The sequence below is a fragment of the Panthera pardus genome, unplaced genomic scaffold (genome assembly GCF_024362965.1).
Source record: "Panthera pardus isolate Hobbes unplaced genomic scaffold, ASM2436296v1 HiC_scaffold_17, whole genome shotgun sequence".
In the NCBI taxonomy this organism is placed as follows: Eukaryota; Metazoa; Chordata; class Mammalia; order Carnivora; family Felidae; genus Panthera; species Panthera pardus.
In genome coordinates, this window is record NW_026526732.1 from 140,241,482 (window position 1) to 140,267,910 (window position 26,429).

The 26,429-nt window shown below is 56.8% G+C and overlaps 1 protein-coding gene across 3 annotated transcripts; it reads right to left on the reverse strand.

Annotated features, from left to right (window-relative positions):
- Nucleotides 1–680: 680 nt before the first annotated feature.
- On the reverse strand, nucleotides 681–18,617 carry MDFI (MyoD family inhibitor). 3 transcript variants are annotated; one of them, XM_053905029.1, is made up of 5 exons: nucleotides 18,367–18,617; nucleotides 16,636–16,722; nucleotides 7,086–7,268; nucleotides 3,938–4,162; nucleotides 681–1,490 (listed from the first exon to the last, which is right to left on the reverse strand). In XM_053905029.1, exons 2-5 carry the CDS (start codon nucleotides 16,709–16,711, stop codon nucleotides 1,234–1,236), a joined length of 741 nt encoding a protein of 246 aa, XP_053761004.1. In that variant the 5' UTR covers nucleotides 16,712–16,722; nucleotides 18,367–18,617; the 3' UTR covers nucleotides 681–1,233. The 3 variants fall into 3 exon arrangements, with proteins under 3 accessions (XP_053761004.1, XP_053761005.1, XP_053761003.1); XM_053905030.1 differs by lacking the exon at nucleotides 18,367–18,617 and adding an exon at nucleotides 17,638–17,723; XM_053905028.1 differs by lacking the exon at nucleotides 18,367–18,617 and adding an exon at nucleotides 16,864–17,048.
- Nucleotides 18,618–26,429: the final 7,812 nt, after the last annotated feature.

Sequence of the window (26,429 nt, forward strand, 5' to 3'; positions counted from 1 at the left end):
GGGATGGGGTAGGGAAGGCTCAGCCCAGCCAGGCCTCCCCAGTGTTGGAACCCCCTCCTGCAGTGCTCAGTGCTGTCCTGCCTGCAGACAAGGAGGGCTCTGGCCATGGGGCCTCCCAGGCTTCTGCTAGTCCTGCCAGTTTTCTTCTTCCTCAGGCCCCCTGACAATCAGGGGACTGGAGGCTGGGCTGAGTGACCCCCATGCAAGCCACGCTTGCTTTCCGGGGCCAGCGGGGGGTCAAGCCCAGGCTGCGCCGTCCTGAGTCGACCCCTCCCCGGACACTGCTCTACCACCGACACAGGCGGCACCCAAGCCTCAGAGCCATCACGGAAAGGGCTTCGAGAAGCAGGAGTCAGCAGGAGATTAATTAATCAAAACCCGAACACATCTGTTGTTAATTAATTCTATGCCAAGGGTTAACTCTTCCCTCCCTGGGCTTCACCCCTTCCCTTTGATGGGAAGAGGGAAATAATGGTGGGGAGTCTGTACCCTTGCTGCCTTTCAGGGGACCGTGAAGGAGGGAGGGGAACATGAAGAGAACAGACCCCAGAAGGAAGGCTCATCCATTTGGGTGCTTTGTGTGTGTGTGGAGGTGGGGGGTGGGGGGTGGGGGGAGGTGGGTGTTTGCTTCGGAGTCTCGGGGTCTGTGGACTCGTGAGTAGTCACGAGAGCCGAGGAAATCTGAGCTGGACAAATAACTTTATTTACAGCAACAAATAGAACAGACCCTCCCTCCATTCCCTCCCTCTCCCCCCTTCCAGTCGTCTCTATACGTTCCCGTCCCTTCTGGCCCAGCCCTGCCCTCTGGGGGACTTCGGGGGTCACCGCAGGGGTCAGGCCCCCTCGGGTCCCAGGAAGAAGACTGGGGAGGGGCTTAGCCCAGGGCGGGCTGGGGTGTCTCACTTCACATTTTGCTGTCCTCGGAGCCTGGGCTGCGGGAGGCGGGCGCCAGGGGCGGTGAGAGGTAGAGGAGCGCACCGCCCGCCGGCCCCGCCTCCCCCGCGTCCCTGCGCCCCACGTTCACAGTGTTCCGCAGCCCAGGCCGCGGGGCCAGGCGCGGCTCCCACCCCAGCCCGCCCGCCCGCCAGGTGTCCGGGGCCACCGTCGGTCCCGGGAACCGCGAGGAGGCGGCGCTGCAGCGGCCCCGCCCCCCCCGCCGCCTCCGCGGAGGTGGCCTCGCGCGTCCCCGCCCCCGGGCTGCGGGCGCGAGGGACCCTGCGGGGGCGGCGGCGGTCAGGAGGAGAAGCAGAGGCCGCAGCACTCCATGCAGATCTCCAGGCAGTCGGCGGACTCGCAGCAGGCGTCCACGATGCCGCAGTCCAGGTCGCAGGGCAGGTCGCAGTCGGCGCACTCGCCAGAGCCACAGCAGCAGCAGCAGAGGCACGAGTCCTCGGAGCTGCAGGAGCCGCACGTGGCGCAGTCCAGGACGATGTTGCACAGCGTCAGGAACTCGCAGAACAGGCAGGACAGGATGCAGTGGACGCAGCAGTCTGCGGGCACGGGTGGGGGGACAGGGCCGTGAGACAGCCAAGGGGCCAGAGACCCAGCCACAGGGGGCTCACGAGCGCTCCCCTACCCTCCCACAGCTCAGAGAAATGGTGATTCTTTCCAGGGCATGACCCCAAGGCACAGAGAGTTACATGCACCTGCCCCATTGGCTTCAGAGCCAGGGTCTGAGCCCAGGCGGTCTGGACCCCGAGGCCCGCTCTTCGACACCCTGAGTCATTTATTTAACACACACACTGAGTGGTAGCCCGTCCCAGGCACTGTTCTAAGTGTTGGGCATGAATGAAACTCATTTAAACTTGCAAGGATTCCATGAGATGGGGCCACTCTTAGCCCCACTCTACAGATGAAAAAACTGAGGCACAGAGAAGTCACTTCAAAATAGACCCAGCAGAATCCTGCCATTCTGTTGCTCTCTCACCAGGGCAACTGCAACAGCCCTCTCACTGGTCACCCCACTCCCCGCCTTTGACTACCCCTCCCTGCACCCACTCCCCACACAGTAGCCCAGAGGGACCCTTGCAAAACCTCAGTGGAGTCCATCCCTCCTGTGCTCAGAGCCTTCCAGCGGCTTCCGCCTCACTAGGAGTAAAAGCCAAAGATCTCACAGTGGCCCCCACGGTCCCACGTGACCTGGTCTCCTCCCACACTGTCCCCCTGGATCACTCTGCTGTGGCTTTCCACAACCACCATCTCTGTGACCTGCTGGCCGCACCCCAGCTCCTTCAGCCCCGCCCCTGGCCTGCTTCGCCTCCTCCCTACCCCCAGGACTTATCACCTTCCATGGCTCTGCACAGCTTTCTCCTCGTACTAACATGTAAGGCAGGCGTCTTTGTCCGCTGTAGTCACTGGCATGTTACTAGTCCCTAGAAGGTGCCTGACATCGAGGTAAGTAAATGGTAGCTGAATTAACGCGTGAGCCTACCCTTGGGCAGCCAGCGGGGAAACGGTGGAGCTGGGAACCCAAACCAGGCAGGCTAGTTCCACTCAGTGTGCTGCCAGGATGTTGAGCTGGCATCCCTCCCAGGGGCTGGGCACGCGGCAGGTGGGCCCCTGGCCTCCCCTCCAGAGAGTCTCACACCATGGAGGATCTGACTCTCCCGCCTCATTTCTGTGTGGAGGGACTGTGTGGAGGGACAGCTCGGAGCCCCTGCAACCTACCTGCAAACTGAACGAGGGCGTTCTCTTCAAATGCAGATCCGATGGAAGTCACTACCTTGTTTAAAACCCTTCAATGGCTCCCTATTGCCTTCCAGATAAAGTCTAGGTCCAGGGTAGAGTTAACCAGGTGCCTCCCACCCCCAGAGCCCCTGCCTTTTTGGAGTCTCACCTTTCCCCATTCCTTACATAATTTCATGATCTAGCCAAACTAGCCATTTCTCACTTCTGTGTTAATGCCCCTCCTGGCTAGATACTCCTACTCACCCTTTAAAGCTTGCTCAGACACCTCGGGAGCCTGCCCAGACTCGTCCTCCCCAGCTTTCTGGGCTGGTGTGGGGTCCCCTGGGGTTGTTTGCATAATCTCCAGTGTGTGGCTTTGTCAGTGTATTTATCACCCCATATGGTGATTACCTGTTTGTCTTTCTCATGAGAGCTTTAGAGGCCACGGACTGGTTACCCAGCACAGGGCCTGGCTCGTAGCAGATGCGCAGTACATTTTAAATGAACGAATACTCCCTTCATAATTAAGACTGTTGGGCAGAATCTGTTCTGTGGGAAAGTTGGTGAACACATTACGTGCAAATGTGCACACTGAATCCTGTTTGCAGAAGACCAGGCCGGACGGAGTCCCCCGGAGTGGACAGGGCTCACTTAAAAATTCTGGGGTGAAGGTCAAGTACCACTGAGCTACAGGGGGCCGTCACCCATGCTGAACTGATGCCTCATGAGGTGGAAAAGCTGGCTGCCCAGGGCGGCCCTGCAGAGGCCCCTCTGCATTGCAGGAACGATGGCTGGCGTATCTGGGTTCTCTGACTTCCCGCTGTACCACGGCGCCCCCCCCCGCCCCCGCCGGAGCACACAGTCCTCGCTGCACCCCCATGTGAGTATCTGATGATGGTGCTTCATTTTATTCTGCTGGGTGTCCTGCTCTCACTAAACAGAGGGTCCATTCCTTGAGGGAAGCTGTGTTTCCAGAAATGGGGTGGCTTACACAGGATCAGCCCACATGGTTTTCTTCCTTGTTATGGCAACTCTCCGTGAGCAGAGATGGGGAGGGGCTGGTCTTGAGAACGCAGCTGTGCCTCGATTTACCCACCAGGTGTAGTTGGCCAGATTCCCAGGCCAGTCTCCTGGGCCCTACCCAGAGGTTCAGAGCCGGTAGGCCTGGCGCGGGGCTGAGACTGAACTTCTAACGAGCAACCTGGTGAAAATGCTGCTGCATCATGCCTTTGGAGGCCTCTCCCAGGGAGAGGTGGGATGGGGTGCTTACCTTCCTGCGCCTGGAGGGGGATCTGGGAGGCAGCAGATTTGGTGCTGCTCTTGCCCTTCTTGCTGCCCTGGCTGGCGAGAGACGGGTGCGTCTGCAACTTCCGGTGGGCCTTGGGGCCACCCAGGGCACCATTCCCCGCCCGCCTGGTGCTGCCCAGCTCCGAGGGGTGGCCTGAGCCATTCGCCACCAGAGGGGTGCAGCCCAAGGGGTTCCCCTGAGGCTGGCCTAGAGAGACAATGAGAAAGGTTAATGGGGGACCCCGGGGTGGGGGGCCACGACCTCCCAGAGCTCTGGCCCGGTCCTTAGATACACCACAGGCCAACTAGTCGGCCTTGTATTCTGCAGATGGGGAAACTGAGGCCCAGAGAGCAGAACTGACGTGCCCGGAGGCACACCAGGAAATAGCAGAGTTGAGCCTGGCCCATGACTCCCAGGCCAGTGCTCCCTCCAGAAAAGACAGAGGTGCAAGACAAGAGGAGGGACTCAGAGCCCTGGACCCCATCTTCTTACCCCACATGAAATCCATTCTCCTGCCCTTGGAGTCCTGGGGTTTTGGCAAGAGGGACGGTGGTCAGGGGTAAGGACTGTTTGGCTGGGGTGAGGAAGGACAGCAGCGAAGCAGTTAACCTTCACCTCAGCCCCTGCCAAGCCCCCAGCTGTTTTTGCCCTTCGTGTGCTGGGTGATTTATTGGAAACATCTGTTTGGAGATGAACGCCCTGGCCCTGGACTCCAGGGGCCCTCACAGCCCCTCTCTTCTCCTCGGCTCCCCTGCCCTGTCCGCCTCTGTGGGGTGGCTGGCAGAGTCTGCTGTGGGGCCCTGGGGGTCTGGGTGAGAAGGGTGACAAGGGAAGAGAGGCCAGCGGTGGGGGAGGGGGGGTCCCCGAGGCCAGGAATTCTCTGAGTCCCCATCTCAGGCTGAGGGACCAAACTTCAGCTTCATCAGTGGGGTACAGGGAAGCTGGGTCTGGGAATCCCCCCCAAAGCACCCAGTCCCTTTCCTCACCTCAGGTTTGCTCACCTGGATGGCATGGTTCTGTTCACAAGAGATGAGGGGAGGTGTGTATGTGTGTGTGTGTGTGTGTGTGTGTGTGTTTGGGGGAGGGGAGGGAGAAGCAGAGCTCTGGGACCCCTCAGCCACTCAGGGCTGCTGACCCCTGGGGAGGACTCTGTAAATGTGTGCGGGACACTTCCATCTCTACGCACTGGGGTCTGGGTCCCCGAGTCCCGGCAGGCTGAGGAGAGGGGAAGTTGGCCTCAGAGCGTCCCCTGACTGGGGAAGCGTCCCCTGGTTGGGCCTTCTAAGAAATGGTGGCGGTCACGTCCAGTCAGGGAGCACTGACTACTCGCCTCCACCCTTCTAAGCACTTGTCATGCTAATTCTTCTCTCACCAAAGCCTCTGAGTATCTCCATAGGGCAGGACCCACCTTTCACAGAGGAGGAAACGGAGTCCTAGAGGAGTAGAGTAACTTGTCCAAGGTCCCACAGCTAGTAAATGTCGGAGGTGGGCCCAGCCTGGAGGCTAAGAGCTGGGGCTCGGGACGCAGAGGCAGGAAGGGAGCAGAGGCTGGGAGATGGAGGACTGGGGAATAGGCTGCTACATCCCAACCATCACTAGTCTCAGAACTAGTAGCTTACACGTGGAGCTGTGATGAGGTACCAGCACCATGCCGAGAACTTTCCGTGTCGTAGTTGTGACAGATCGACTATTACCGGCCCCATTTCACAGATGAAAAAACTGAGGTGTGGAGAGGGTAAAACCTGCCCAAGAATCCACAGCGAGGAAGTGGAGTGGGGAGGGGATGGAGGCTGTGAGAAAGGAGCCGAGGACCAGATGGGGAGTCAGGAGAGGATGGGAGCAGGGCTCTGGAGCAGCTCCACGCTGGGAGCCTTTGGCCCTGAGGTGTGGCTGGTGCCTGCATCTGGGTAAACAGGGGTAAGGCCATGGGAAGCAGCCAGGCCTGAATCATCCTGCTCCCACCTCTTGGCCCCGAGGTGGCGGGAGACCGGCCCGAGTCCTTGGCCAGCTTCCGTGCCCCCTGCCCTGATGCCTAAACATGGGCACAGTGACCAGAGGGCGGGAGTGTGTGGTGAGCTGAGGGCCCTGGGAGGTTCGGGCAGACACAGAGCTTGCCTGTGGCCATAGCCGTGGGGGTGGCCGTGGGGACTGAGTCACAGAGCAAACACTCGGGCCCATAGACACAGAGGTGTCTGTCCGACTCCCATCCAGGCCCCCTCCTCTGTGGCCACGGCGCTGACCTCTTTCTCTCGATTCTGCTGGTGGGTGTGTCTAGAGGAGGCTGAGGGCAGTGCGCTAGCAGGATTTAGTAACCCCAACTTCCAGGGAGTCCAACTTAGCCCCAGATGCCCTGGCTGAAGGCAGCTCCCTGCTGAGCCCTGCCAGCTGGGCAGGAAGGCATAGGAGAGAGCACTGGGCCGGGAGACCTGAGTTCCCCAGCTGTGTCCAGGCTGAGTGGTTCTGTGTGCCTCAGTCTCCTCATCTGTAAAATGGACTTGGCAAGAGCTATCCTGCTGCCTCGCTACAGGCTGCTTTGAAGAGCTCGTGAGATCCTTTAGGGAGAGAAGGTTGGAAAGGGCAAATGTGTCTACGGATTTTGTGGATCTTATTATTAAATACAAATGGCTCTGGCTGCCCCTCCCCCTCTCTTGAGAGCGAAGGGGAAGAATTCCCTCCCTCCAGGACCTCCTCGGAGGCCTCCTCGAGCCAAGCCTGGGGGTGGGCTCCCTTCTGCCCAGGGCAGCTGGGGGCTTCTCTCCTGCCTCTTCACCCTTGACGCCCGGAAGGGTGGGATCCAGCGGGGCTCTGCTCTGGCTCCCTGCCCCCAGCACCCCCAGCCCCCTTCTTCCTTTCATATGGCCACACGCCCTCTTGTCCTGAACCATATCGCCTGGAGCCTGTCCACACTCCTTGTGAACTGATCTTATACCAGTCATTTTGCCTGTGGCGGTCTCTTTCCTAGACAGAAAGGACAGTGACCATGCCTTTCCGTCGCCCACCCCTCAAGGTCCTGGCCCTGTGCTAGGCTCCCGCGGGCGACGGCTGCGTTTCCGCCAGCCCGTAAGAATCGGATTCCCTGGCGCGACCCCTCCATGTTGCCACCCGCATCCCCTGGCTCCCTAGGACTCACGTGTCACAGCTTCTGTGGGGCCGTCGAGGTCAGTGCTGTCCAGGGCCTGAGGGGCCCCAGGGCCATTGCCTTGGGGCATGGGGGGTGCCGCCTCTTCCAGGGAGTCCTCCTCTAGCGCTGCCTCCACAGGGTGCGTGGATCCTGTTACTACCTCCAGCTCAGGCAGGAGGGGTTGGGTCTGGGCTAGAGAAAAATCAGACGACGAAGGTATATTTTCCTGGTGCCCTCCTGTCTGCCCAGCCCTGGTCCCCTTCCCACAGCCCAGAATGCCATGAGCCCTCATTCTCTGTCTCTTTGTACCAGCTACCCAGCCCTTACCCTATCTGGCAACAGTGCCAGGCTCCAAAATAGAAAGTTCCCAAAACAAAACCCACGAGTGATCAAGGGTGTGTGTGTGTGTGTGTGTGTGTGTGTGTGTGTGTATGCGTGCACGTGAGTGCATGTGTTTACATGTGTCCGTGTGGTTGTCAGGGAAAGGGGCCAGAGATGTGCAGTGTTTTTTTTTTTAATGTTTATTTGTTTATTTTGAGAGAGAGAGAGACAGAGAGAGACGGAGAGACAGAGAGCACAAGTGGGGGAGGGGCAGAGAGAGAGGGAGCTGGAATCCCAAGCAGGCTCCTTTCTGTCAGTGCGGAGCCCGATGCGGGGCTCAGTCCCACAGACTCCAAGATCATGACCTGAGCCGAAATCAGGAGGTGGACGCTCAGCTGACTGAGCCACCCAGGCGCCCCAGCGATGTGCAGTATGAAGGGAAGTGGGTTGAAGAGGCAGAACCGCGGAGCAGGAGAGAACAGACAGATGGTCAGTGATGGAGAGTAGGGACAGGCATCGAGAGTGATGGGGTGGGGGGCTCATGACTTCAGCTCAGGTCATGATCTCGTGGTTTGTGGGTTCGAGCCCTGCATCAGTTCAGAGCCTGCTTGGGAGTCTCTCTCTCTGCCCCTCCCCCACACTCACTCTCTCTCTCAAAATAAATTAAAAAAAAAAAAAAAAGAGTGACAGGGGAAGAACCAAAGGGACAATGAAAGGAAGAAGCAGAGAGAGAGAGAGAGAGAGAGAGAGAGAGACAGCATCAGAAGGCAGCTTTGGGCACTGAAAGAGGGAGCCCCCGGAAGCCCCATGACAGACAGCCTGGGACAGGAGGGAGGTTCAGTAGAGAGAAAGTGAGGGGGAGGCAGGTAAGGATGGGGACAGAGGCAGAGGCGACAGAGAAGGGAACATGATTACCGGAAGGGCAAGAGTGACAGATAGGGCGAAGCCCGGTCAAATAGGATGAGAGCAGGAGAAGGAATCAGAGACCTGGGGGTGAGGAGAAGGACGGGCCTGAGGCGGAGGGGCCGGGCAGGAAGAGAGGCAGGGAGCCGGCCCAGGAGGCTGGGAAGAGGCGGACCGCAGCCACATGTAATTACAGTGAGGAGCTCAGCCCCTCAGTGCAGGGTGGGCGGAAGGCAGAAATGGAGCAAACTTCAAACCCACAGCTCCTGAGGTGGCAAGACTAGGGCCCCCTGGGCCCAGGGCAAGAGGGTTAGGGGGATGGGAGGTAGGGGAGGGCGGCAGAAAGGGGCCTGGACTCCCAATCCCCCCCGGTGCCACCCCTGGGGTGTGGGAAGGCCTGACTGAGGGTAAGCTGGGAGCCAGGAGGGTGAAGTCGGGGGCCATGGGGCCCCGGAGCCAGGCGGGCAATTACAGGGTACAGGGTGCAGCCTGATCCTCTCATCAGACCACCGGCTGTGTATTCAGGGTAACAGGGGCTCAGAGAGGGTGCTCCCCGCCCCCGCCCCCCCCACTGCATGCCATGTTGGAAGCAGGGGAGACGTAGAAACAAGAGACACAGAGAGACACAGAGACCACAAGGGCACAGGGAGAGGAGAGCCACAGGCAGAGAAGGAAAAGAAAGGGCAGAAACCCAGAGAGTAAATGATCAACACCCGCCTGTGCCCACCACACAAAGTGACCGAGACACGCCCAGAGTGACCGAGAGATACACAAAGACTAGTCTTGGAAACAGAGACAGACTCAGTCACAGAGAACACAGGGGCATGCATACGCTGTCCTTCTCTGTCCTTCTCCAAAAGAAGGGAGTAGGGAGAGGAGGGTGATCGTTAGAGGAGTCGATGAGGGCTGGGCATGCAGGTCTGGGGGGTGGGAGCAGCCGGAGGGGAGGGATCCATCCAGGGGCTCCGCTGCCTCCCTGGGCCCCGAGCAATCCTTGTTCCAAAGATCCTGGTCCCCATGGCCAAGGGGACGAGGCCCCGGGAACCCAAGTAAACAGGACAGACAGCACTAGACCGAGGGACGTGCTCACACCTGCCTGGGAAAACCACAGGCCCTTCGAAGAGACAGAAGCTGGGGCGGGAGGGGGGCGCAGGGCTCCTGAATCTTTGGAGGGCAGCAGAGTTATGTGTTGGGCGCCCCTCACAGTGACCATGGCTGCTCCAGGGAGGCAGGGGGAGGGTTCCCTCCAGCCCCACCCACTCTTTGGGCCCGGTGAAAGCCCCCTCACTACCTGGGGTAACGAGAGCAGAGTCAAACGCCTTCTGGAAGATCATACGGGTGGGACAAGAGGAGCAGGTGAGCACAGAGACACCCGGGGAGGAGCAATGCCTACCAGATGGCACCTCTCCTAGCCCTGAGCCTGGTCTAGACAACAGCTCAGACATGGCTCCTGGGGGCTAAGACCAAGCTGGCGCGAACATGGAGGTTCAGGGTTTGAGTCCTAACTCCCAGGAAGGGAGGAGCCTGACCCATTCCAGCCTTTGGCCCTAGAGACACCGTGCCATGGCCCTGACAGCCAGCACTGTCCCTCCCATGTAGTGTCATGAAAAAGGCCTGAGCATGGAGCTGGAAGACCCACGCCCTGGCTTTTATCAGTAACCAGCTTGGGCAAGTGACCAGAACTTGTGTTCCCTTGTGTGTAAAGACAGGTCCTAGTGCTTATCCCTCAGGGTTTCAAAGAGTAGATGAAATGTTCAGCAGTGCCCTGGCATGTAGGGGGCCATTCATGAACCTCTCCTCCCTCCCTTCCTTTCCTTTCCTTTCCTCCCTTCCTTCTTTCTTTCCTTCCTTCCTTCCTTCCTTCCTTCCTTCCTTCCTTCCTTCTATCCTTCCATTCTTCCTTCTCTCCCTCCTTTCCTCCCTCCCTTCCTTCTTCCCTCTCTCCCTTTCCTTCCTTTCTTTCTTCCTTCCTTCTTTCCTTCCTTCCTTCTTCCCTCCCTCTCTTCCCTTCCTTCCTCGCTTTCCTTCCTTCCTTCCTCCCTTTCCCTTCTTCCTTCCTTCCTCCCTCCCTTCCTTTCCTTTCCTCCCTTCTTTCCTTCCTTCCTTCCTTCCTTCCTTCCTTCCTTCCTTCCTTCCTTCCTTCTTCACTCCCTCTCTTCCCTTCCTTCCTCGCCTGCCTTCCTTCCTCGCCTGCCTTCCTTCCTTCCTTCCTTCTTCCCTCCCTCTCTTCCCTTCCTTCCTCGCCTGCCTTCCTTCCTTCCTTCCTTCCTTCCTTCCTTCCTTCCTTCCTTCTTCCCTCCCTCTCTTCCCTTCCTTCCTCGCCTGCCTTCCTTCCTTCCTTCCTTTCCTTCCTTCCTTCCTCCTTCCCTCCTTTCCTTCCTTCCTTCCTCCCTTTCTTTCCTTCCTTCCTTCCATCTGTCCTCCTTCCTTCCTTCCCCCTCTCCTTTCCTTTCTTCTTTCTACCTTCCTTCCTTCCATCCATCCTCCTTCCTTCCTTCCATCCATCCTCCCTCCTTCCTTCTATCCTTCCATTCTCCCTTCTTCCCTACCCTCCTTTCCTTACTTACTTCCTTCTTCCCTCCCTCCCTCCCTCCCTTTCTTTCCTCCTTCCCTTTCCTTTCCTTCCTTCCTCCCTCCCTCCCTCCCTTTCTTTCCTCCTTCCCTTTCCTTTCCTTCCTTCCTCCCTCCCTCCCTCCCTCCCTTTCCTTCCTTCCCTCCTTCCTCCCTCCCTCCCTTTCCTTCCTTCCTTCCTTCCTTCCTTCCTTCCTTCCTTCCTTCCTCCCTTTCCTTTCTTCCTTCCTTCCTCCCTCCCTTTCCTTCCTTCCTCCCTCCCTCCCTCCCTTTCCTTCCTTCCTCCCTCCCTCCCTTTCCTTCCTTCCTTCCTCCCTCCTTCCCCTTTCTCCCTTCCTTCCTTCCTCCTTCCCTCCCTCCTTTCCTTCCTTCCTCTCTCCCTCCCTTTCCTTCCTCCCTCCCTCCTTTCCTTCCTTCCTCCCTTTCTTTCTTTCCTTCCTTCCTTCCATCTGTCCTCCCTCCCTCCTTCCTTCCCCCTCTCCTTTCCTTTCTTCTTTCCACCTTCCTTCCTTCCTTCCTTCCTTCCTTCCTTCCTTCCTTCCATCCATCCTCCTTCCTTCCTTCCATCCATCCTCCTTCCTTCCTTCTATCCTTCCATTCTCCCTTCTTCCCTACCTCCTTTCCTTACTTACTTCCTTCTTCCCTCCCTCCCTCCCTCCCTCCCTTTCTTTCCTCCTTCCCTTTCCTTTCCTTCCTTCCTTCCTCCCTCCCTCCCTCCCTTTCCTTCCTTCCCTCCTTCCTCCCTCCCTTTCCTTCTTTCCTTCCTTCCTTCCTTCCTTCCTTCCTTCCTTCCTTCCTTCCTCCCTTTCCTTTCTTCCTTCCTTCCTCCCTCCCTTTCCTTCCTTCCTCCCTCCTTCCCCTTCCTCCCTTCCTTCCTTCCTTCTTCCCTCCCTCCTTTCCTTCCTTCCTCTCTTCCTCCCTTTCCTTCCTCTCTCCCTCCTTTCCTTCCTTCCTTCCTTCCATCTGTCCTCCCTCCCTCTTTCCTTCCCCCTCTCCTTTCCTTTCTTCTTTCCACCTTCCTTCCTTCCTTCCATCCATCCTCCCTCCCTCCTTCTATCCTTCCATTCTCCCTTCTTCCCTACCTCCTTTCCTTCCTTACTTCCTTCTTCCCTCCCTCCCTTTCCTTCCTCCCTCCCTTTCCTTCCTTCCTTCCTTCCTTCCTTCCTTCCTTCCTTCCTTCCTTCCCTTCCTTCCCTTCTTCCTCCCTCCCTTTCCTTCTTTCCTTCCTTCCTCCCTCCCTCCCTCCCTCCCCTTCCTTCCTTCTTCCCTCCCTCCCTCCGTCCCTTTCCTTCCTTCCTTCTTTTCTCCCTCCCCTTCCTTCCTTCCTTCCTTCCTTCCTTCCTTCCTTCCTTCCGCCCTCCCTCCCTCCCTCCCTCCCTCCCTCTGCCATTGGTTTAACATTTATTAAGCAGCTATAATGCAACTTACAATACGTCAAGTGCTGGGTAGACCAAAATGAGACAGACCAGGTCACTGCCCCAGGAGTTCTCTGTGGGAGGGTGGGGGGCAGTCACACACACTGAGGGGCAGGAGGTACGCTAGGCTGTGGAAGCACAGAAGATGGGCACTCATCCAGGGGTGAGTGTGCGTGCTGTGTCTCTAGGACATTTCCCGGAGAAGACAACGACCACACTGGGTCTTGGATAATCAGCAAAGAAGGGGAAAAAGACATTTCAAGAATAGCAGCGGGAAGCCAACATCCCAGGGTGAACGGTTACATCGTGAACAAGGGAAGCCACAGTCATTTGGTGGCGTTGAGGCTGGTGAGCCTAGATGGGGCCTTGTGGTCGCTTCCCAGGCTTTCTCCTGAGGTCACTGGGGTGCACCGGGATGACACCATCCGTTCTGCCACAGAGGGAGCCAGGACTGCAGCTCCCTTGGCCCCCCTCCAGGGTTGGAAAGGGATAAAGGTGAGAAAGCAGGGTTAGGGAGACTGGTCCCCATTTCTTCCCTCCACCCCTAGTGTCGCCACTCTCTGGCGGTCTCTTCTTGTAGGTCACCTATGGGGCTGGTGACCTCGAGGCCAGTGCAGACAGGAAGTTAGACAGCCCAGCCCCAAGTTCCGAGGAGGCCCTCCTGGAGGAAACGGGCCATTCTGGGGCAGGGCTCAGACCTGGAAGGTTGTTAGGGAGGAAAGACAATCCACTCCAGTCATCGTGACCTGGAAACACAGAGGACAGGCCTCCTGGAGTGAGGAGGGGGACCCAACAGACGCGACCCCCCGAGGGCACAAGGAACTCGTGCTGAGTGCCCAGAGACATGGAAGCAAAATGAGGAGGCATTAAGAAGTGGCGGGGAGACCTGAGCTATGACCGAGATACTACCCAGATGGCCCAGTGCCCAGGTGCTGGACCAGGAAACAGCTTTCCCTAGAAGCCCATGGAGCAGAAAAGTCAGACGAGAGGTGGAGCTCAAGTGCTCAACCAAGAGACCAAGCCCCAGCCCTGCATCTCTCTCTAGGGTCTCCATCCACAAGAGGGAACTATAGAAAGGCAGCAGTCCCTCTGCCTTGACACACTTTCTTCCCTGACACAGGATAGGGTTCAAGCCAATGCCCTGAGTTCTGGAAAGGCCTCCCAGAAGGGAGCGGAAAAGTCCCGTTTAAAATCTGCAAGCCCAAGAGGGAAGGTAGGGAGACCCACAACTTCAGCAGGAGCCCTGGGGGCTCCTTCCTCCTGCTGCCCTCCAAGGTGAGGGGTGCTCCTGGACCGCAGAGTACGGGGAATTTCTTTCGGTGGGATGGGTTCACTCTGGGGTCCTTGTTCCGGAGCTCCAATGCCTGGTCTCTCAAACCCAGCCCTCTCCATTATCTTGTGGGCAGTGGATTCAGGCTTCTCCCCCCTTGGACTTCTGCCTGTCTCTGGAGAGGGCCAGGATCTCTCTGCTCAGAGGGTAGGGACTGGAACCTCGGACCCCAATCTCTACTTGGCCTGGCATTCAAGGCCCCTCAGTCTACATCTTCAGCCTGATGAATGGACAGGGATTCTGTTTCCAGGCAGCCGGACCTCTCCATGGTCTCAGGTCACCACCGAGCCTTCTGACCAATCCACCCTTGCTTACACACTCCTCTTGACCGGAAGGCCCTACCCCTCCCTTCTCCCACTCCTCCAATCCAACCTATCCTTCATGGCCCAGCTCCAGCTTCACCCTTTTCTCTAGAAAGCCTTCCCTTGATCTTCAAGCCAATAGACCCTCCTTGGAGTGGCCCCTCTCCTGAGAACTTAGGACCCATTTAACACCTGTTGTTACTTATATCTCACAGTGAGGTCACAGCTCCTCGACCAGACAGACTGCAGCCCTCCCCAGCTTGCTCCCGTGGTGTCACGGTTCATCTCTGCACCCCCAGTGGGCACTCGACAAATATCCCATTGGTGAGGACCGAGTCCTGGAATTTGGAATGCCCCAGGTCAGGGGCAGGAGGGAGAATGAGGGGGTGAGGATTAGGGGTAGCACTTGGCTCCAGACTCCAAGAAGACGAGAATGTAAGCTCACTGGATGCACACTTGTGACACATCAGTCTCAATCCCAGCCACCAGGCTGAGGACTGAAGACAGCCTGAGCTGGCCAGTTAGGCTGGGTCGGGTTGGTTTTATTTTAGGTCTGAAGGCTCCAATTCCCCAGGAAATTCAATTTAGAACCAAAAGCAGGAATGTGACGCCCCAGTGCTGGACAGAAATCTGCCGTGGGTAAGGGAGCCAGGCTCTCCGGGGCTCACAGGGGTGGGTGGGGAGGGAGGTACTGGGGGAGCCAAGGGTGTGGGGGCTTGGCCACTTGCCCCAGCCAGAGCTACCCTGAGTCCCCTTGCACCCCGTCTGCATCTTGGGTGGCTGAGGGAGGGGGGAACTTGCTCCGAGGCTGTCCTGCCAACAGGGCCCCCAGAGGCAGCTCTCTGGCCTTGCTGTTCTGTCAGCCCTCGGCAGGGAGTGTGGGGGATTCTGGTCTCGGCGTCTGTGGGGTTTTGGCTGGGTCTCCTGCGGTTTGGGCTTCCTGGGCAGCAGGGTTCTTTCTCCCAAGGCGGCAGAGCCAGGCCTCCTCGAGTTATGAAAGCCACATTGTCTGGCCCAGCTCAGGCTGGGGAGGGGGCTCGCTGGGGCTCTGGGCCGGGGGAGCCTTAAGTTACAGCCTAGAGTTTACCCCTCCAGGTGGCCCACCCTCCCTGAGCACATCCAGCCCCTCGGCTCCCTGCTAGCACCTCGGAATGGGTCACACAGGAGAGTCGAGCTTGCAAGGAGGTAGTGGGGGAGAGAGCGGAGAAAACGGATGAGCAGAGAAAGAAGGCAGGGCGGGAGAGAGAGGGTGGGAGAGAAAGAGGAGAGGCCCAGAAAGTGAGGAGGGGTGAGAGAAGCTGAGAGGGAGAGAGGTTCCCAGACACAGAGAAAGATCCTTCCTGGCCCTCGCCCCAACCTCTCTCTCCAGGCTGAAGAAGGAGTCCACTTCTTGGAGGAGCTTATTCTCCAGAAGTCTCTGCTCCAAGGGCCCCACAAAGAGGAGAGAGAATCTGAGGGTTAGCGGGGATACTCAGCAGGCACACCGAGTCCCATCTACACGTTGGCCCTTGGCCAGACATCTTCCACTTGTCCTGCCCCACTGAGGTGGCCCTGGGTGTGCACCAGATAGACCTGGGGAGGTGACGGCCTCTCCAACAGGCACACAGGCCCCTATGGGCAGAGGTGGAGACTGAGGCCAGAGAGGGGGGAAGGAAATTGTCCAAGGCTATGCAGGCAGTTGGTGTCAGAGACCCAGGACCAGACCTTCTTTATTCAGAGTCTCAAAGAGGGGAGAAAGGGAGAGGGGGGGTGGGTGAGAGGAAGGCAAAAGAATATGAGACTAACCTAGAGCTGAAGTCCCGAAATCTGGGCCTAGATTCTTGTTCTCCGCCACACTGCCCCGGAACAAATCCCCACTTCTCCCGGGCCCTGCGTGCCACTGTGAGCCTCAGTTTACATCCGCACAATGAGGACAATGGACTGAGAGCCACAGCCTCAGGGCTCCCACCCCATATCTCTCTCTGGCAGTTGCAAAGCCTTCCTGGGGTGGGAGGCTCCCGCAAGAATCCCAGAGAGGTTACAGACCCTGCGAGGTGGGGGAAGGGGCATTTCACTCCAGCTATGGGCACTTGGTTGGAGTTGTGTGTGTGTGTGTGTGTGTGTGTGTGTACGCGCGCGCCTGCAGGGTGGGAGCGGCAAGGCCCGGGTGGGGGAGGAAGACGAGGGAGACAAGATGGCAAGGAGGGGAGGGGCCGGGTCCTGCAGCAGCTTTCGACGGACAAAAGTTTTCTGGAAGCGCTAGGCTCTCGTTGGATTGGGGGAAGGGAAGGAGAGAAAGACTCAGACACCCCAACCCCAGCCTGAGGCCCCCCATAAATATTTACACACTGGGCAGAAACGGTTGGGACACAAGTCCCAGACGGACAGACACCGCGGTGTGTGTGTGTGTGTGTGTGTGTGTGTGTGTGTGTGTGTGCGCGCCTGGTGTTGGGAGTGGGGGTAATTGGAGCCAGTTTGGCGCAGCCGCCGTCTCCATTCGGCCCTGCCCCCATCACCCCAGCCCTCTACTCTCCTTGGACCCAGTCCCCATACCCAGTCTCCTTACCCCCCACCTCCACCCAAGCTCCCCGGAACCGTCTCCCCGCGTCTCCCGGAGGAGGAATGAGAATTAACAAATCCCCCCAACCAACTCCCCCACCCCCCCACCCCCCTCCCTTCCCCCGGCTTGGCCGCCCACCCTGCTCCCTTCCAGTCTCGCTCTTCAGCCGTGGTCCTACCTGGGCCCGGGGCTGCGCTGGGGGCTCCATGGGGCGCGTCGCAGTGAGGGGGGCGCTGGCCACTCACCTGGGACATCGGCCCGGGACCTGCAGAAAACAGGGCTCAGCGGGCGAGGCCGACCTTCCCCTAGCGCCAGCAGGGGAGGGGGGGAACGCGCGGGGGGGGGGGTGATCCGGCCGCAGACGCGCGCCTCCCCCCTTTCCAGCGCGGCCCCCCGACCAACTTACTCGTGCAAGCTGCGCGCTACTCGCTCAGCCGGCGGGGATCACGGCGCGGAGGCTGCCATGCGCGCCTGCGGAGGGCGCCCCCAGCCGAGGGGCCGCTCGGCTCCCCGCAGCTCGCCCCGCGCCCCCCTCCCCTCTCACTCGCTCCTTTCTCCCATTTCGGCGCCAGCTCGCGCCGCTCGCCCCCTTCCTTCTTCCTTCTCCCTCTCCAGCCCCCTCGCTCCTCCCCCGCTCGCCTCTCCCCTCCCCCTCTTCCCAGGCCCACCCTCTCCCCGCCCCCCTCCCCGGCTTCCCCGTCGCCCCCTCCCCCCCACCCCCACGTCCCTTCCCCGAGCCCGGCCGGGCGCTGCCAGGGCCGGACACGTCTGTCCGCGGGGCGCCGCGGCCGGAGCCCCCACAGGAAGCCGATTCCGCGCGTTTCCTCCGCGACTTCGGGGCTGGGCCCCAGTCTCCCCCAAATCTCCGCCCGCCCCCAGGCCCAGCGCCCCGAGGGGCCGCACTAGGGGCCGCGCCCTCGCCTTCTCCTGCCCTAAACTCTGCAAAAGTTTTCGGGAAATCAGGAGAACGAGAGAGAGAGAGAGAGAGAGAGAGAGAGAGACAGAGAGAGAGAGAGAGAGAGAGAGAGAGAGAGAGAGAAACCGCTGTGACCACAACCACCTCGAGCCAATGGTCTGAATAATTGTGGCCCCAAATCTCGTTGTCCCAAAGATGGGAGTGATCAAGGCCCTCGGGCACCCTTCGCCCACCCCCTCCGCCTGGGGCCTGGGGCTCACAGACCTCGTGCCCACTCCGCCAGAAGCTGTCCCTCCGGGAAATCCGGTTAGTGACCATCTAGCCTCCCGCGTCCGGTAGCAGCCCCGAGCATCCCTAATCCGCACCCCCCCCACCCCCGCCCCCTGCCCGGCCCTGCCAGCTGTGCGTGGGAATTTGTGTCAGAAAACCAACTTTGGAGGCAAAGAGAGGTTCTCCAGTTGAGCCCTTCTTTTGGCTCCAGACGGAGTCCGAGGCCTTCCAACTGCGGCTGTTCGGGGAAAGAGAGAAGGGGCCCCTCCAGGCAGGGACAGCCCGACAGCATATCTGGAATCGCGAGCTGAGTCCCTCCTCGGGGCCGTGGGGACAGGAAGGAGCCGCCCATCAGACAGCCCGAGGTGGGGGTGGGTGGGGGGCGAGGACCTTCAGCGTGACCCCGGGACCAGGTCCCCGAGAATGGGGGAGGGCTTGGAGCCTGCGGCCCGCTGGGCGCGCCCGTGGGATGATCCTCAGGTGGGGCCGCCGCTGGGGTGACAGCGTCTGGGCCACACTTGACCAGGGCCGCCTCGGAGCCGAGTCTGGGCGCCCCACCACGCCGGCCAGTGAGCAATTAGGGAGGCGGCGGCGGCGCCAGGCCAGTTCCCCTAATCCCGCCTTCCAGCCCGGGCTTGAAGCAGGGGGCTGGGACACCGGGAGCCGAGTGAGTGACTCGGGGCCTCTCCTTGGCCTCCTCCAGCCCCCGCAGTCGCTACTTACGCCGCTCGAAGGCCCCTGCGGCGCCGTCGCGGCAGGGGCAGGACTGCCGTGGCCCCACGGCGCTCGCTCGCCGCGCTCTCGCCACCCGCGGCCGCGTCCCTGTGATGACCCCAGGTGGCTGCGACCGGAAAGGGGGGGGAGGGCCTGGAGGAAGGGTCCCGCTCCCGGGGCCGGGCTGCCTGCTGCGGGGCCCTGGCCTGGCGCCCCGGGAGCCAGCCCGGACCAGGCTGCGGTCTGGGAGCTCTGGAGAGCAGAGTGAACTCCCCCTTCCTGGCAAGGGCTGAGTCACCGGGACGCACCCGCGCCCGGCTCGGCGACTGCTGCATTCTTACCGGCTTACCTGGGCCCGCGGCGTGGGCCTCGCCCTCCTCCGAGGGGGTGGGGGGACGTTGTCTCCAGGACCGTCTCTGTCTGCCCTCTCCTGCACCCACAGGGCCCCTCCTTCAACCACACTCCCTAGATGGGCACCGTTTCTTCTCCCTTCTCAGTCTCTATCCAGGGCCCTTAAACTCTGGATCAGTCCAGTCCCCCGACCTTAGGGTCCCAAGTCGCCTGCTTGCGCCCAAGTCCTAGGAATCTGGCCCAGGACTAATATGTTTGTTTTGTTGGAAATGTAAAATAGGCTTTGAATTGAATCCCCACATGCTGGTTTTACAGGTGTGCTCAGTTTGTGAAAATTCAGCAAGGTGAGCGTTTCAGGTACATGTGCTTCATTGTGTGTTTATTATACATGAATAAAGGTTTAAAAAATCAACACTCATCGAAATCAACATTCCAGGACAGAGCACAGTAGGATGTGATGGCCAGGTGGTGGGCCTTGTCATGGGACTACAGTTCACATCCCAGCCCCACCATCCATACGTTTCCCTGGTGAAATCTTTGCATCTGTCTGAGCTTCAGAGGGTTGAATATTGGGGCCCTCGGTGTCGAACTCAATCCTTTCACTGTTGTCCAGGAGCAGGACTAGGGTAAGGTATACGGGGCACTTGGCTGGGGTGCAAAATTTAGAAGGATGCCAAGATACATAACGTTTTAATCCAATTATTTTAGTATTTAAAACACCCAAATCAGCAAATTCCAGCCCTGCCAGCTAGCTGCCTATTTCCCATAAATAAAGTTTTATTGGAACCAGGGCTGGGGTTAGAGTGAAGCCAGGGAGACAGGATCGTGCAAGTTCAGGGTTAGACCCTGCATTGATTTACAAAATGTTGGCATTTTGTGCACTGTGGATTTTTTGCATTAATTTTGATTTTTAGATATATTGCAGGAAGATACTGCTTATTGTCATTACGGTGTTTTTCTTCTTCTTTTTTTTAAGTTCATTTATTTTGAGAACAAGAACAAGTAGGGGAGAGGCAGAGAAAGAGAATCCTAAGCAGGCTCCGCCCTGACAACGCGGGGCTCCATCCCACAACCTTGTGAGATCACAACCTGAGCCAATATTGAGAGTCAACGCCCAACAGACTGAGCCACCCAGGCCCCCCTTCATTATGGAGTTTTTTCTGATGCTCCTTGACGTTTTTCATCTGAGCCAAGTGCCCTGATCACTCTAGGCCTTACACACCACTCTCCCCAAAGGACTTGGGTAGGACCCCAGGGCAAATGAGTGGAGGTTTAAGATGCCACTCCCACCCACTCACACACACCAGGCGGGCTCTGCTCCCCTTGTCCCGGCCTGGCTCTCCTGGGGCCCACTGATCCGTTCAGAGTAAAATGCCAAGTGCTTAACAGTGGCCTCTGGGCTCTGGGAGACGGGTTCTTCCTACCACCACCCTCGTCTCCCTCGCTCATTCTCTTCCAGCCTGGCTGCTTCCTGAGTTCGTGTTTTCTCCTTGCCTCAGGCCTTCTGCTGTTGCTCTGCTCCCTGCTCAGAATGTGCTTCCCCTAGATCTCCACACGGCCCCCTTCCTCACTTCCACGTCTCCTCTGCTTGTGTCACCTTCTCAGAGGCCGTCCGGACCCCTCACTGTCCCCTCACAGCACTTTCTCTTTCTTCACAACCTTTTTCGCCATGTTTTCTCTTCCACGTGTTTGTTTATCGGCAGGAGGAAAGCTCCGGGAGAGAGGGGACTCTGTCTCCTCTGCCAGTGTATTCCCTGGAGGGTGTCTGCCACAGAGAGCTCAATAGATCAGTTTCCCAAAAGGCCGGAGGGGGAAGGGGTTGATTGCATGTTACACAGTGAATGGGTTGAAAAATCTTACTAAATCCGGGTGTCTAGACTCCCAAACCAGTGCTCCTTCCAGCCTCCTGGGGCTTATCAAATCCCCTCCCCCCACCCAGAGCCCTCCGGGCAATGAAGGGTGACCATGACCCCACGGAGCTCTCCCATCTAGTCCTTTCTACACAATGCGCTCACAAGTCTGGCCCGGGCTCAGCCCCTGGTGTCCACCCCTTCCCAGTGTCCGGCAGGCATGCACAATTCTTCCCAGCTTCCTGTCTCTGGCTCAAGGCCAGTCGGGAGCGGCTGGGCCCCAGTTCCGCAGCTGGATCGCAGCTGTGGTCTCTGCTGTGCCCGGGGGAATGGGGGACGGGACACGGTGGCGCAACCTCCGGCAGAGGGCTGTGTAGAAGAGGGTGTGTTTGTGTGCAGTGGGGGCTGCCGGATTGGAACTGAGAACCTCCAGCTCCCCTCCCTGACTCCCTCCCTGATGGGCACCGTGTGGGGAATGGAGCTCTGATCCCCGCCTTCCTGAAAGAGATGCCATGTGAGTTTGGACCCCAGGCCTGATTCTGTCCCTCTCTTCTGTTCTTGGTGGTATGTCACATTCAGTAAACGCGCACATGGGTATGTCCTGTATGCCATCCCCTTGCTAGACATTTCTAGGTTTGTTGCTTCCTTCAAAATCTGCGCGGTCTGCCTAGTTATTATGCCCATTTTACAGACGAGGAAACTGAGGCCCAGGTAAAGTGACCTGCTCATGGCCACACAACTAGTAGTGGATGTAGCTGGGATTTGTGCCACATTTTCTGAGGCCACATGCAGTGCTCATTCCATTCCGGGCACAGCCTTTAGCACGTGGAGGGAACTGTGATATTCTTCATGATGTGTCTGTCACCTCCAAGCGGCTTGCCGAATAGGGAGACACGACACTCTGCACCTCTCCTCTGTCTCATTGGTAATCAGGTACCCGGGCACTTGGCAGAGTGGAAATGAGTTGGGTTGGGTGTCATGGAGACCCGATGTGCATCTTGGTTCGGTCGCTTCTACCGAGCTGGGTGATTTGGGGGCAAATCACTGCAACTTTCTGAGTGTCCCAGTTCTGGGAGGAGAGTTCCCACCTCACAATCGGGGGGTGGGGGGAGAAATTGAGTGAGCGCCCAGTACAACGTGGTTGTCTCTCAGTAAATGTTAACTCTCTTGCCGACACTTCCCTCCCCAACGCTCACTCCACAGCAGGTGCGTGGGGGGGGGGCTTCAGAGGGCCCTGGGGTCGCTGTTCCGGGTGATACACAAGTGCTTCCCATGCGACAGGCACAATGAACAGCACTGTGCATTAGTTCCCCCGGTTTAATGTTCCAAATAGTAAATATCGATTAATGCTAATAGCGGTATTGCCCCCCATTTCACAGATGGGGAAACCAAAGCACAGAGAGGTTACGCAACTTGCCCTAGCCCCGCGGCCCTCCGCAGGTGCCATCTTCCTCGGAGAAAGGAGGTGGCTTGGGTCATCACCGCTGCTTCACTCTCACATAGAACCTCTTCACCTCCATCCCTTCGCCGTCATCCCTATGGTGAGTTAACTCTGAGCTGTTATCCACATATAAATGTCCTCTTGCCGTGACCTCCAAACTTTTTTTTTTTTTTTAGTAATTTTAACTTTATAACAATGATAAATTGACCTGTTAAAATTTTTCTGGACAGTGCCAGATTTTGGATTAAAAAAAATTTTTTTTTTAATGTTTACTTATTTTTGAGAGAGAGGAAGACAGAGAGTGAGTGGGGGAAGGGCAGAAAGACAAAGACACACACACAGAATCCGAAGCAGGCTCCAGGCTCTGAGCCGTCAGCCCAGGACCTGACGCGGGGCTTGAACCCACGAACTGCGAGATCATGACCTGAGCTGAAGTCGGAGGCTCAACCGACTGAGCCACCCAGGCGCCCCAGGATTTTTTAGAGCAGTTTCAAATTCACAGCGAAACTGAGCACAAAGTACAGGGAGGTCCCATCTACCATACACCCGTATATCACCCCAAGTCCAGAGTTCACTCTTGGTGTGCATGTTCCATGGGTTTGGACAGATGTATAATGAGCATATCCACCACTGTGGCATCAGACAGAGTTGTTTCACTGCCCTAAAACCCTGAGCACCACTATTCTCTTCAAGTTTTGCCTCTTCAAGAATGTCATGAATGTTCATGTACAGGTTTTTGTGTGGACATAAATTTTCAACTCATTTGGGTAAATACCAAGGACTGTGATTGCTACATGTATGGTAAGAGTATTTTAGTTCTGTAAGAAACTGCCAAACTTCTTCCAAAGTGGCTGTATTGATTGGGGTGCCTGGGTGGCTCAGTTGGTTAAGCGGCTGACTTCGGCTCAGGTCGTGATCTCGCAGTCGTGGGTTCGAGCCCCACGTCGGGCTCTGTGTTGACAGCCCAGAGCCTGGAGCCTGCTTCAGATTCTGTGTGTGTTTCTCTCTCTGCCCCTCCCCCGCTCATGCTCTGCCTCTCAAAAATAAATAAACATTTGAAAGAACGTACAGTTCAAGATTTGGTGTATATTACGTTATTAGTTGCTTTAAATTGTGGTAAAATATATATAACACAAAAAAATTGCCACGTTATTTTTAATCGCGCAATTCACTGGCATTCATTACCTTCGAAATGTTGTGCAAGCATCACCGCTATCTATTTCCAGAGCTTTTTCATCACTCTGAACAGAAATTCTGTAACTCCTGGGCGCCTGGGTGGCACAGTCGGTTAAGCGTCCGACTTCAGCCAGGTCACGATCTCGCGGTCTATGAGTTCGAGCCCCGCGTCAGGCTCTGGGCTGATGGCTGGGAGCCTGGAGACTGTTTCCGATTCTGTGTCTCCCTCTCTCTCTGCCCCTCCCCCGTTCATGCTCTGTCTCTCTCTGTCCAAAAATAAATAAATAAATAAAAAAAGAAATTCTGTAACTCTTAAGCTATAACTCCCTGGGTTCGCTTCCTAGGGTGGTCATGACAAAGTACCAAAAACTAGGTGGCTTAACACAATAGCGGTTTATCGTCCCCACAGTTCTGGAGGCTAGGAGTCTGAAATCAAGGTGTCCACAAAGCCACACTCTCTCTGACAGCTCTGGGCAAGGCTCCTTCCTTGCCTCTTCTAGCCTCTGGTGTTTACTTGCAGTCTTTGGCATTCCTTGGCTTGGACACACATGGATCCAGTCACATGGCCTTCTTCTTCCTGAATTCACATCGTCTCCCCTCTGTGTATGTGTGTCTCTGAGTCCAATTGCCCCCCTTTATAAGAACACCAGTCATATTGGGTTAGGCCCCCCCCCCCCATGACCTCCACCTCGTTCAATCTGCACGGACCCTATTTCCAGATAAATAATGTCACATTCTCAGGTATCAGGGATTAGGACTTCAGCACATCATTTTTAGGTTGGGGAGATGCAATTTAACCCATAATATTCCCTGTTCTTTCTTTCCCCCCTACCCCTGATAACCTCTGATATACTTTCTGTCTCTATGAATTGGCTTATTCTAGATATTTCATGTAAGTGAAATGAATTCAAGATTTGACTTTTTGCGTCTGGCTTATTTTACTTAGCATAACTTTTTTTTTTTAATCTGTATTTTTGAGAGAGAGACAGAGTGTGAGTGGGGGAGGGACAGAAAGAGAAGGAGACACAGAATCAGAAGCAGGCTCCAGCTCTGAGCTGTCAGCACAGAGCCCAATGCGGGGCTCGAACTCATGGATGGCGAGATCATGACCTGAGCCGAAGTCGGCCACTTAACCGACTGAGCCACCCAGGCGCCCCTAAAAACTTGAGCATCAATCCCGATGTGTGTCTCTTTACTTACAAATTATATGCCTGTGCTACTGACTTAATATAACATGTATGTAAGAATCATCATCCAAGTAGAAAAGTAGAAAGGGGGCTGCGTGGCTGGCTCAGTCAGTAGAACAGGTGACTCTTGATCTCCAGGCTGTAATTTCAAGCTCCATGTTGGGTATAGAGATTCCTTAAAAATAAAGTCTTAAAAAAATAAATAGGGACACCCCGGGTAACTCAGTCGGTTAAGCATCCAACTGTTGGTTTCGTGCCATTCAGGTCATGATGGCAGGGTCATGAGGTCGAGCCCCACATTGGGCTCCTTGCTGGGTGTAGAGCCTGCTTAAGATTCTCTCTCTCTCTCTCTCTCTCTCTCTCTCTCTCTCTCCCCCTCTAACGCTCATGCTTGTTCTCTCTCTTTCTCTCTCTCTCTTTAAATAAATTAATAAATAAATACATAAATAAAAATTAAAAAAACAAAAGTAAAAAATGTGAGACAAAAGGTAAATATGAATGAATCTGATACAAATAGAAGTAAATATAATTAGGCGTTCCTTCCTGAATCCCACTTTGGAGGCAATGATGTACTCCTCTTCCTGAAGGAATATATGTGATTGACAGACAGCCTTGTCTGTTTGGGAGATTCATGGACTCCCAGAGAACCTCATTAAAAGATTATTTGACTTAATCGGAAGGACCACTCTGGGGTGGCAGTTCAGGCACGTGCAGGCAGTGGTATTTGGAGGTAAGGGAGCAAAGATCGTATCCACCTGTGTGGCCATGTTCCGCGTCTGTAGGCCTTTGAGGGCAATCTTGATATTATTGAAGAGAACAGAGAAAGCAAAATAGAAGGAAGGCATAGAGAGTGGGATTGAGGCAGGTAATCAGAAAGCACTTCTAGGGGTGCCTGGGTGGCTCAGTCGGTTAAGTGTCAGACTCTTGATTTTGGCTCAGGTCACGATTTCACGATTTGTGAGATCGAGCCCTGTGTTGGGCTCTGTGCTGAGCATGGAGTCTGCTTGGGATTCTCTCTCTCTCCCTCTGCCCCTCCCCTGCTCATGCTCGCTCTTTCTCTGTCTCTAAGATAGTATATTAATATGTTTATATTAATATATTAATTATTCATAATTAAACATATATATGTTTGAAAGAAAGAAAGAAAAGAAAGAGCGAACTTCTAAATAGCCATGAGAATATAACGGGACTGTGGAGGGTGAAGGAAGTGGTAGATGTGAAGGGGGTGTAGAGTTTGGAGGGGGTATTTGTGTATCCTGGTTCCTGAAGATGCCCATGGCCTACCACTGGGGTGGCAGGTGGTCTGGCCTAAAGCAGTCTAGCTGATGGGTGGGGAACATGTCAGAGTCCCTCTAAGGGGCAAGTAAGTCACTGAGAGTTTGGGTTTGGGCTTGGGGTTTCCCTTCTGCTCTGGGCCTTGCAGTAATAAGAAACAAAGCATTTGGGGGGGGGGGCGCCTGGGTGGCTCCGTCAGTTGAGCGCCTGGCTCTTGGTTTCAGCTCAGGTCGTGATCTCACAGTTCGTGGGTTCGAGCCCCTGCTTGGGATTCTCTCTTTCTGCTCCTCCCTGCCTCTGTCTCTCTCTCAAAATAAATAAACTCAAAAATTAAAAAAAAAAAAAAAGCATTTTCCACCGTAATCGTCTCATTTATTGCCCTCGGTAGCAATTAGCGTCCAGTCAGGAAAGCAGAAACCATTCTAGGGGCTGCAAGCAGAAGGGGGTTGAGTACAGGGAACGGGTCACAGACGTCTTGGAAAGGAGGAGGTGGTGCTCAGAGGCGAGGAAGCTGCTAACGTCCCTGGGCTGGAGCCCACAGCCTGCATTTCGTGTTGAGCAGCTCGAAGTGCTACCACCCGCCCCTGAACAGCATCCAAGGAGCCTGCAGGCGCCGCCCCGCCCCCCCCCCCCCCCCCCCCCCCCCCCCCCGCCCCCCGCCACGCTGAGGCAGCGCCTCCCACTGTGGCCCACCGCTATTGCCAGTGCGGGAGTCCCCTGAAGAAGCAGATAAAGCTTCTCACCAGCTCTTCCCACTGGCAGAACCTAACTGGAGTTTGGGAAACGTTTTCA

Coding starts and splice junctions, on each gene's coding strand:
- MDFI (XM_053905029.1), bottom strand. CDS start 16,711: ATGTCCCAGGTGAGTGGCCAGCGCCCCCCTCACTGCGACGCGCCCCAT. Junction 7,269..16,635: donor CAGCGCAGCCCCGGGCCCAG/GTAGGACCACGG, acceptor ATTTTTCTCTAG/CCCAGACCCAACCCCTCCTG. Junction 1,491..3,937: donor CCCCCTCCAGGCGCAGGAAG/GTAAGCACCCCA, acceptor CCGTGCCCGCAG/ACTGCTGCGTCCACTGCATC.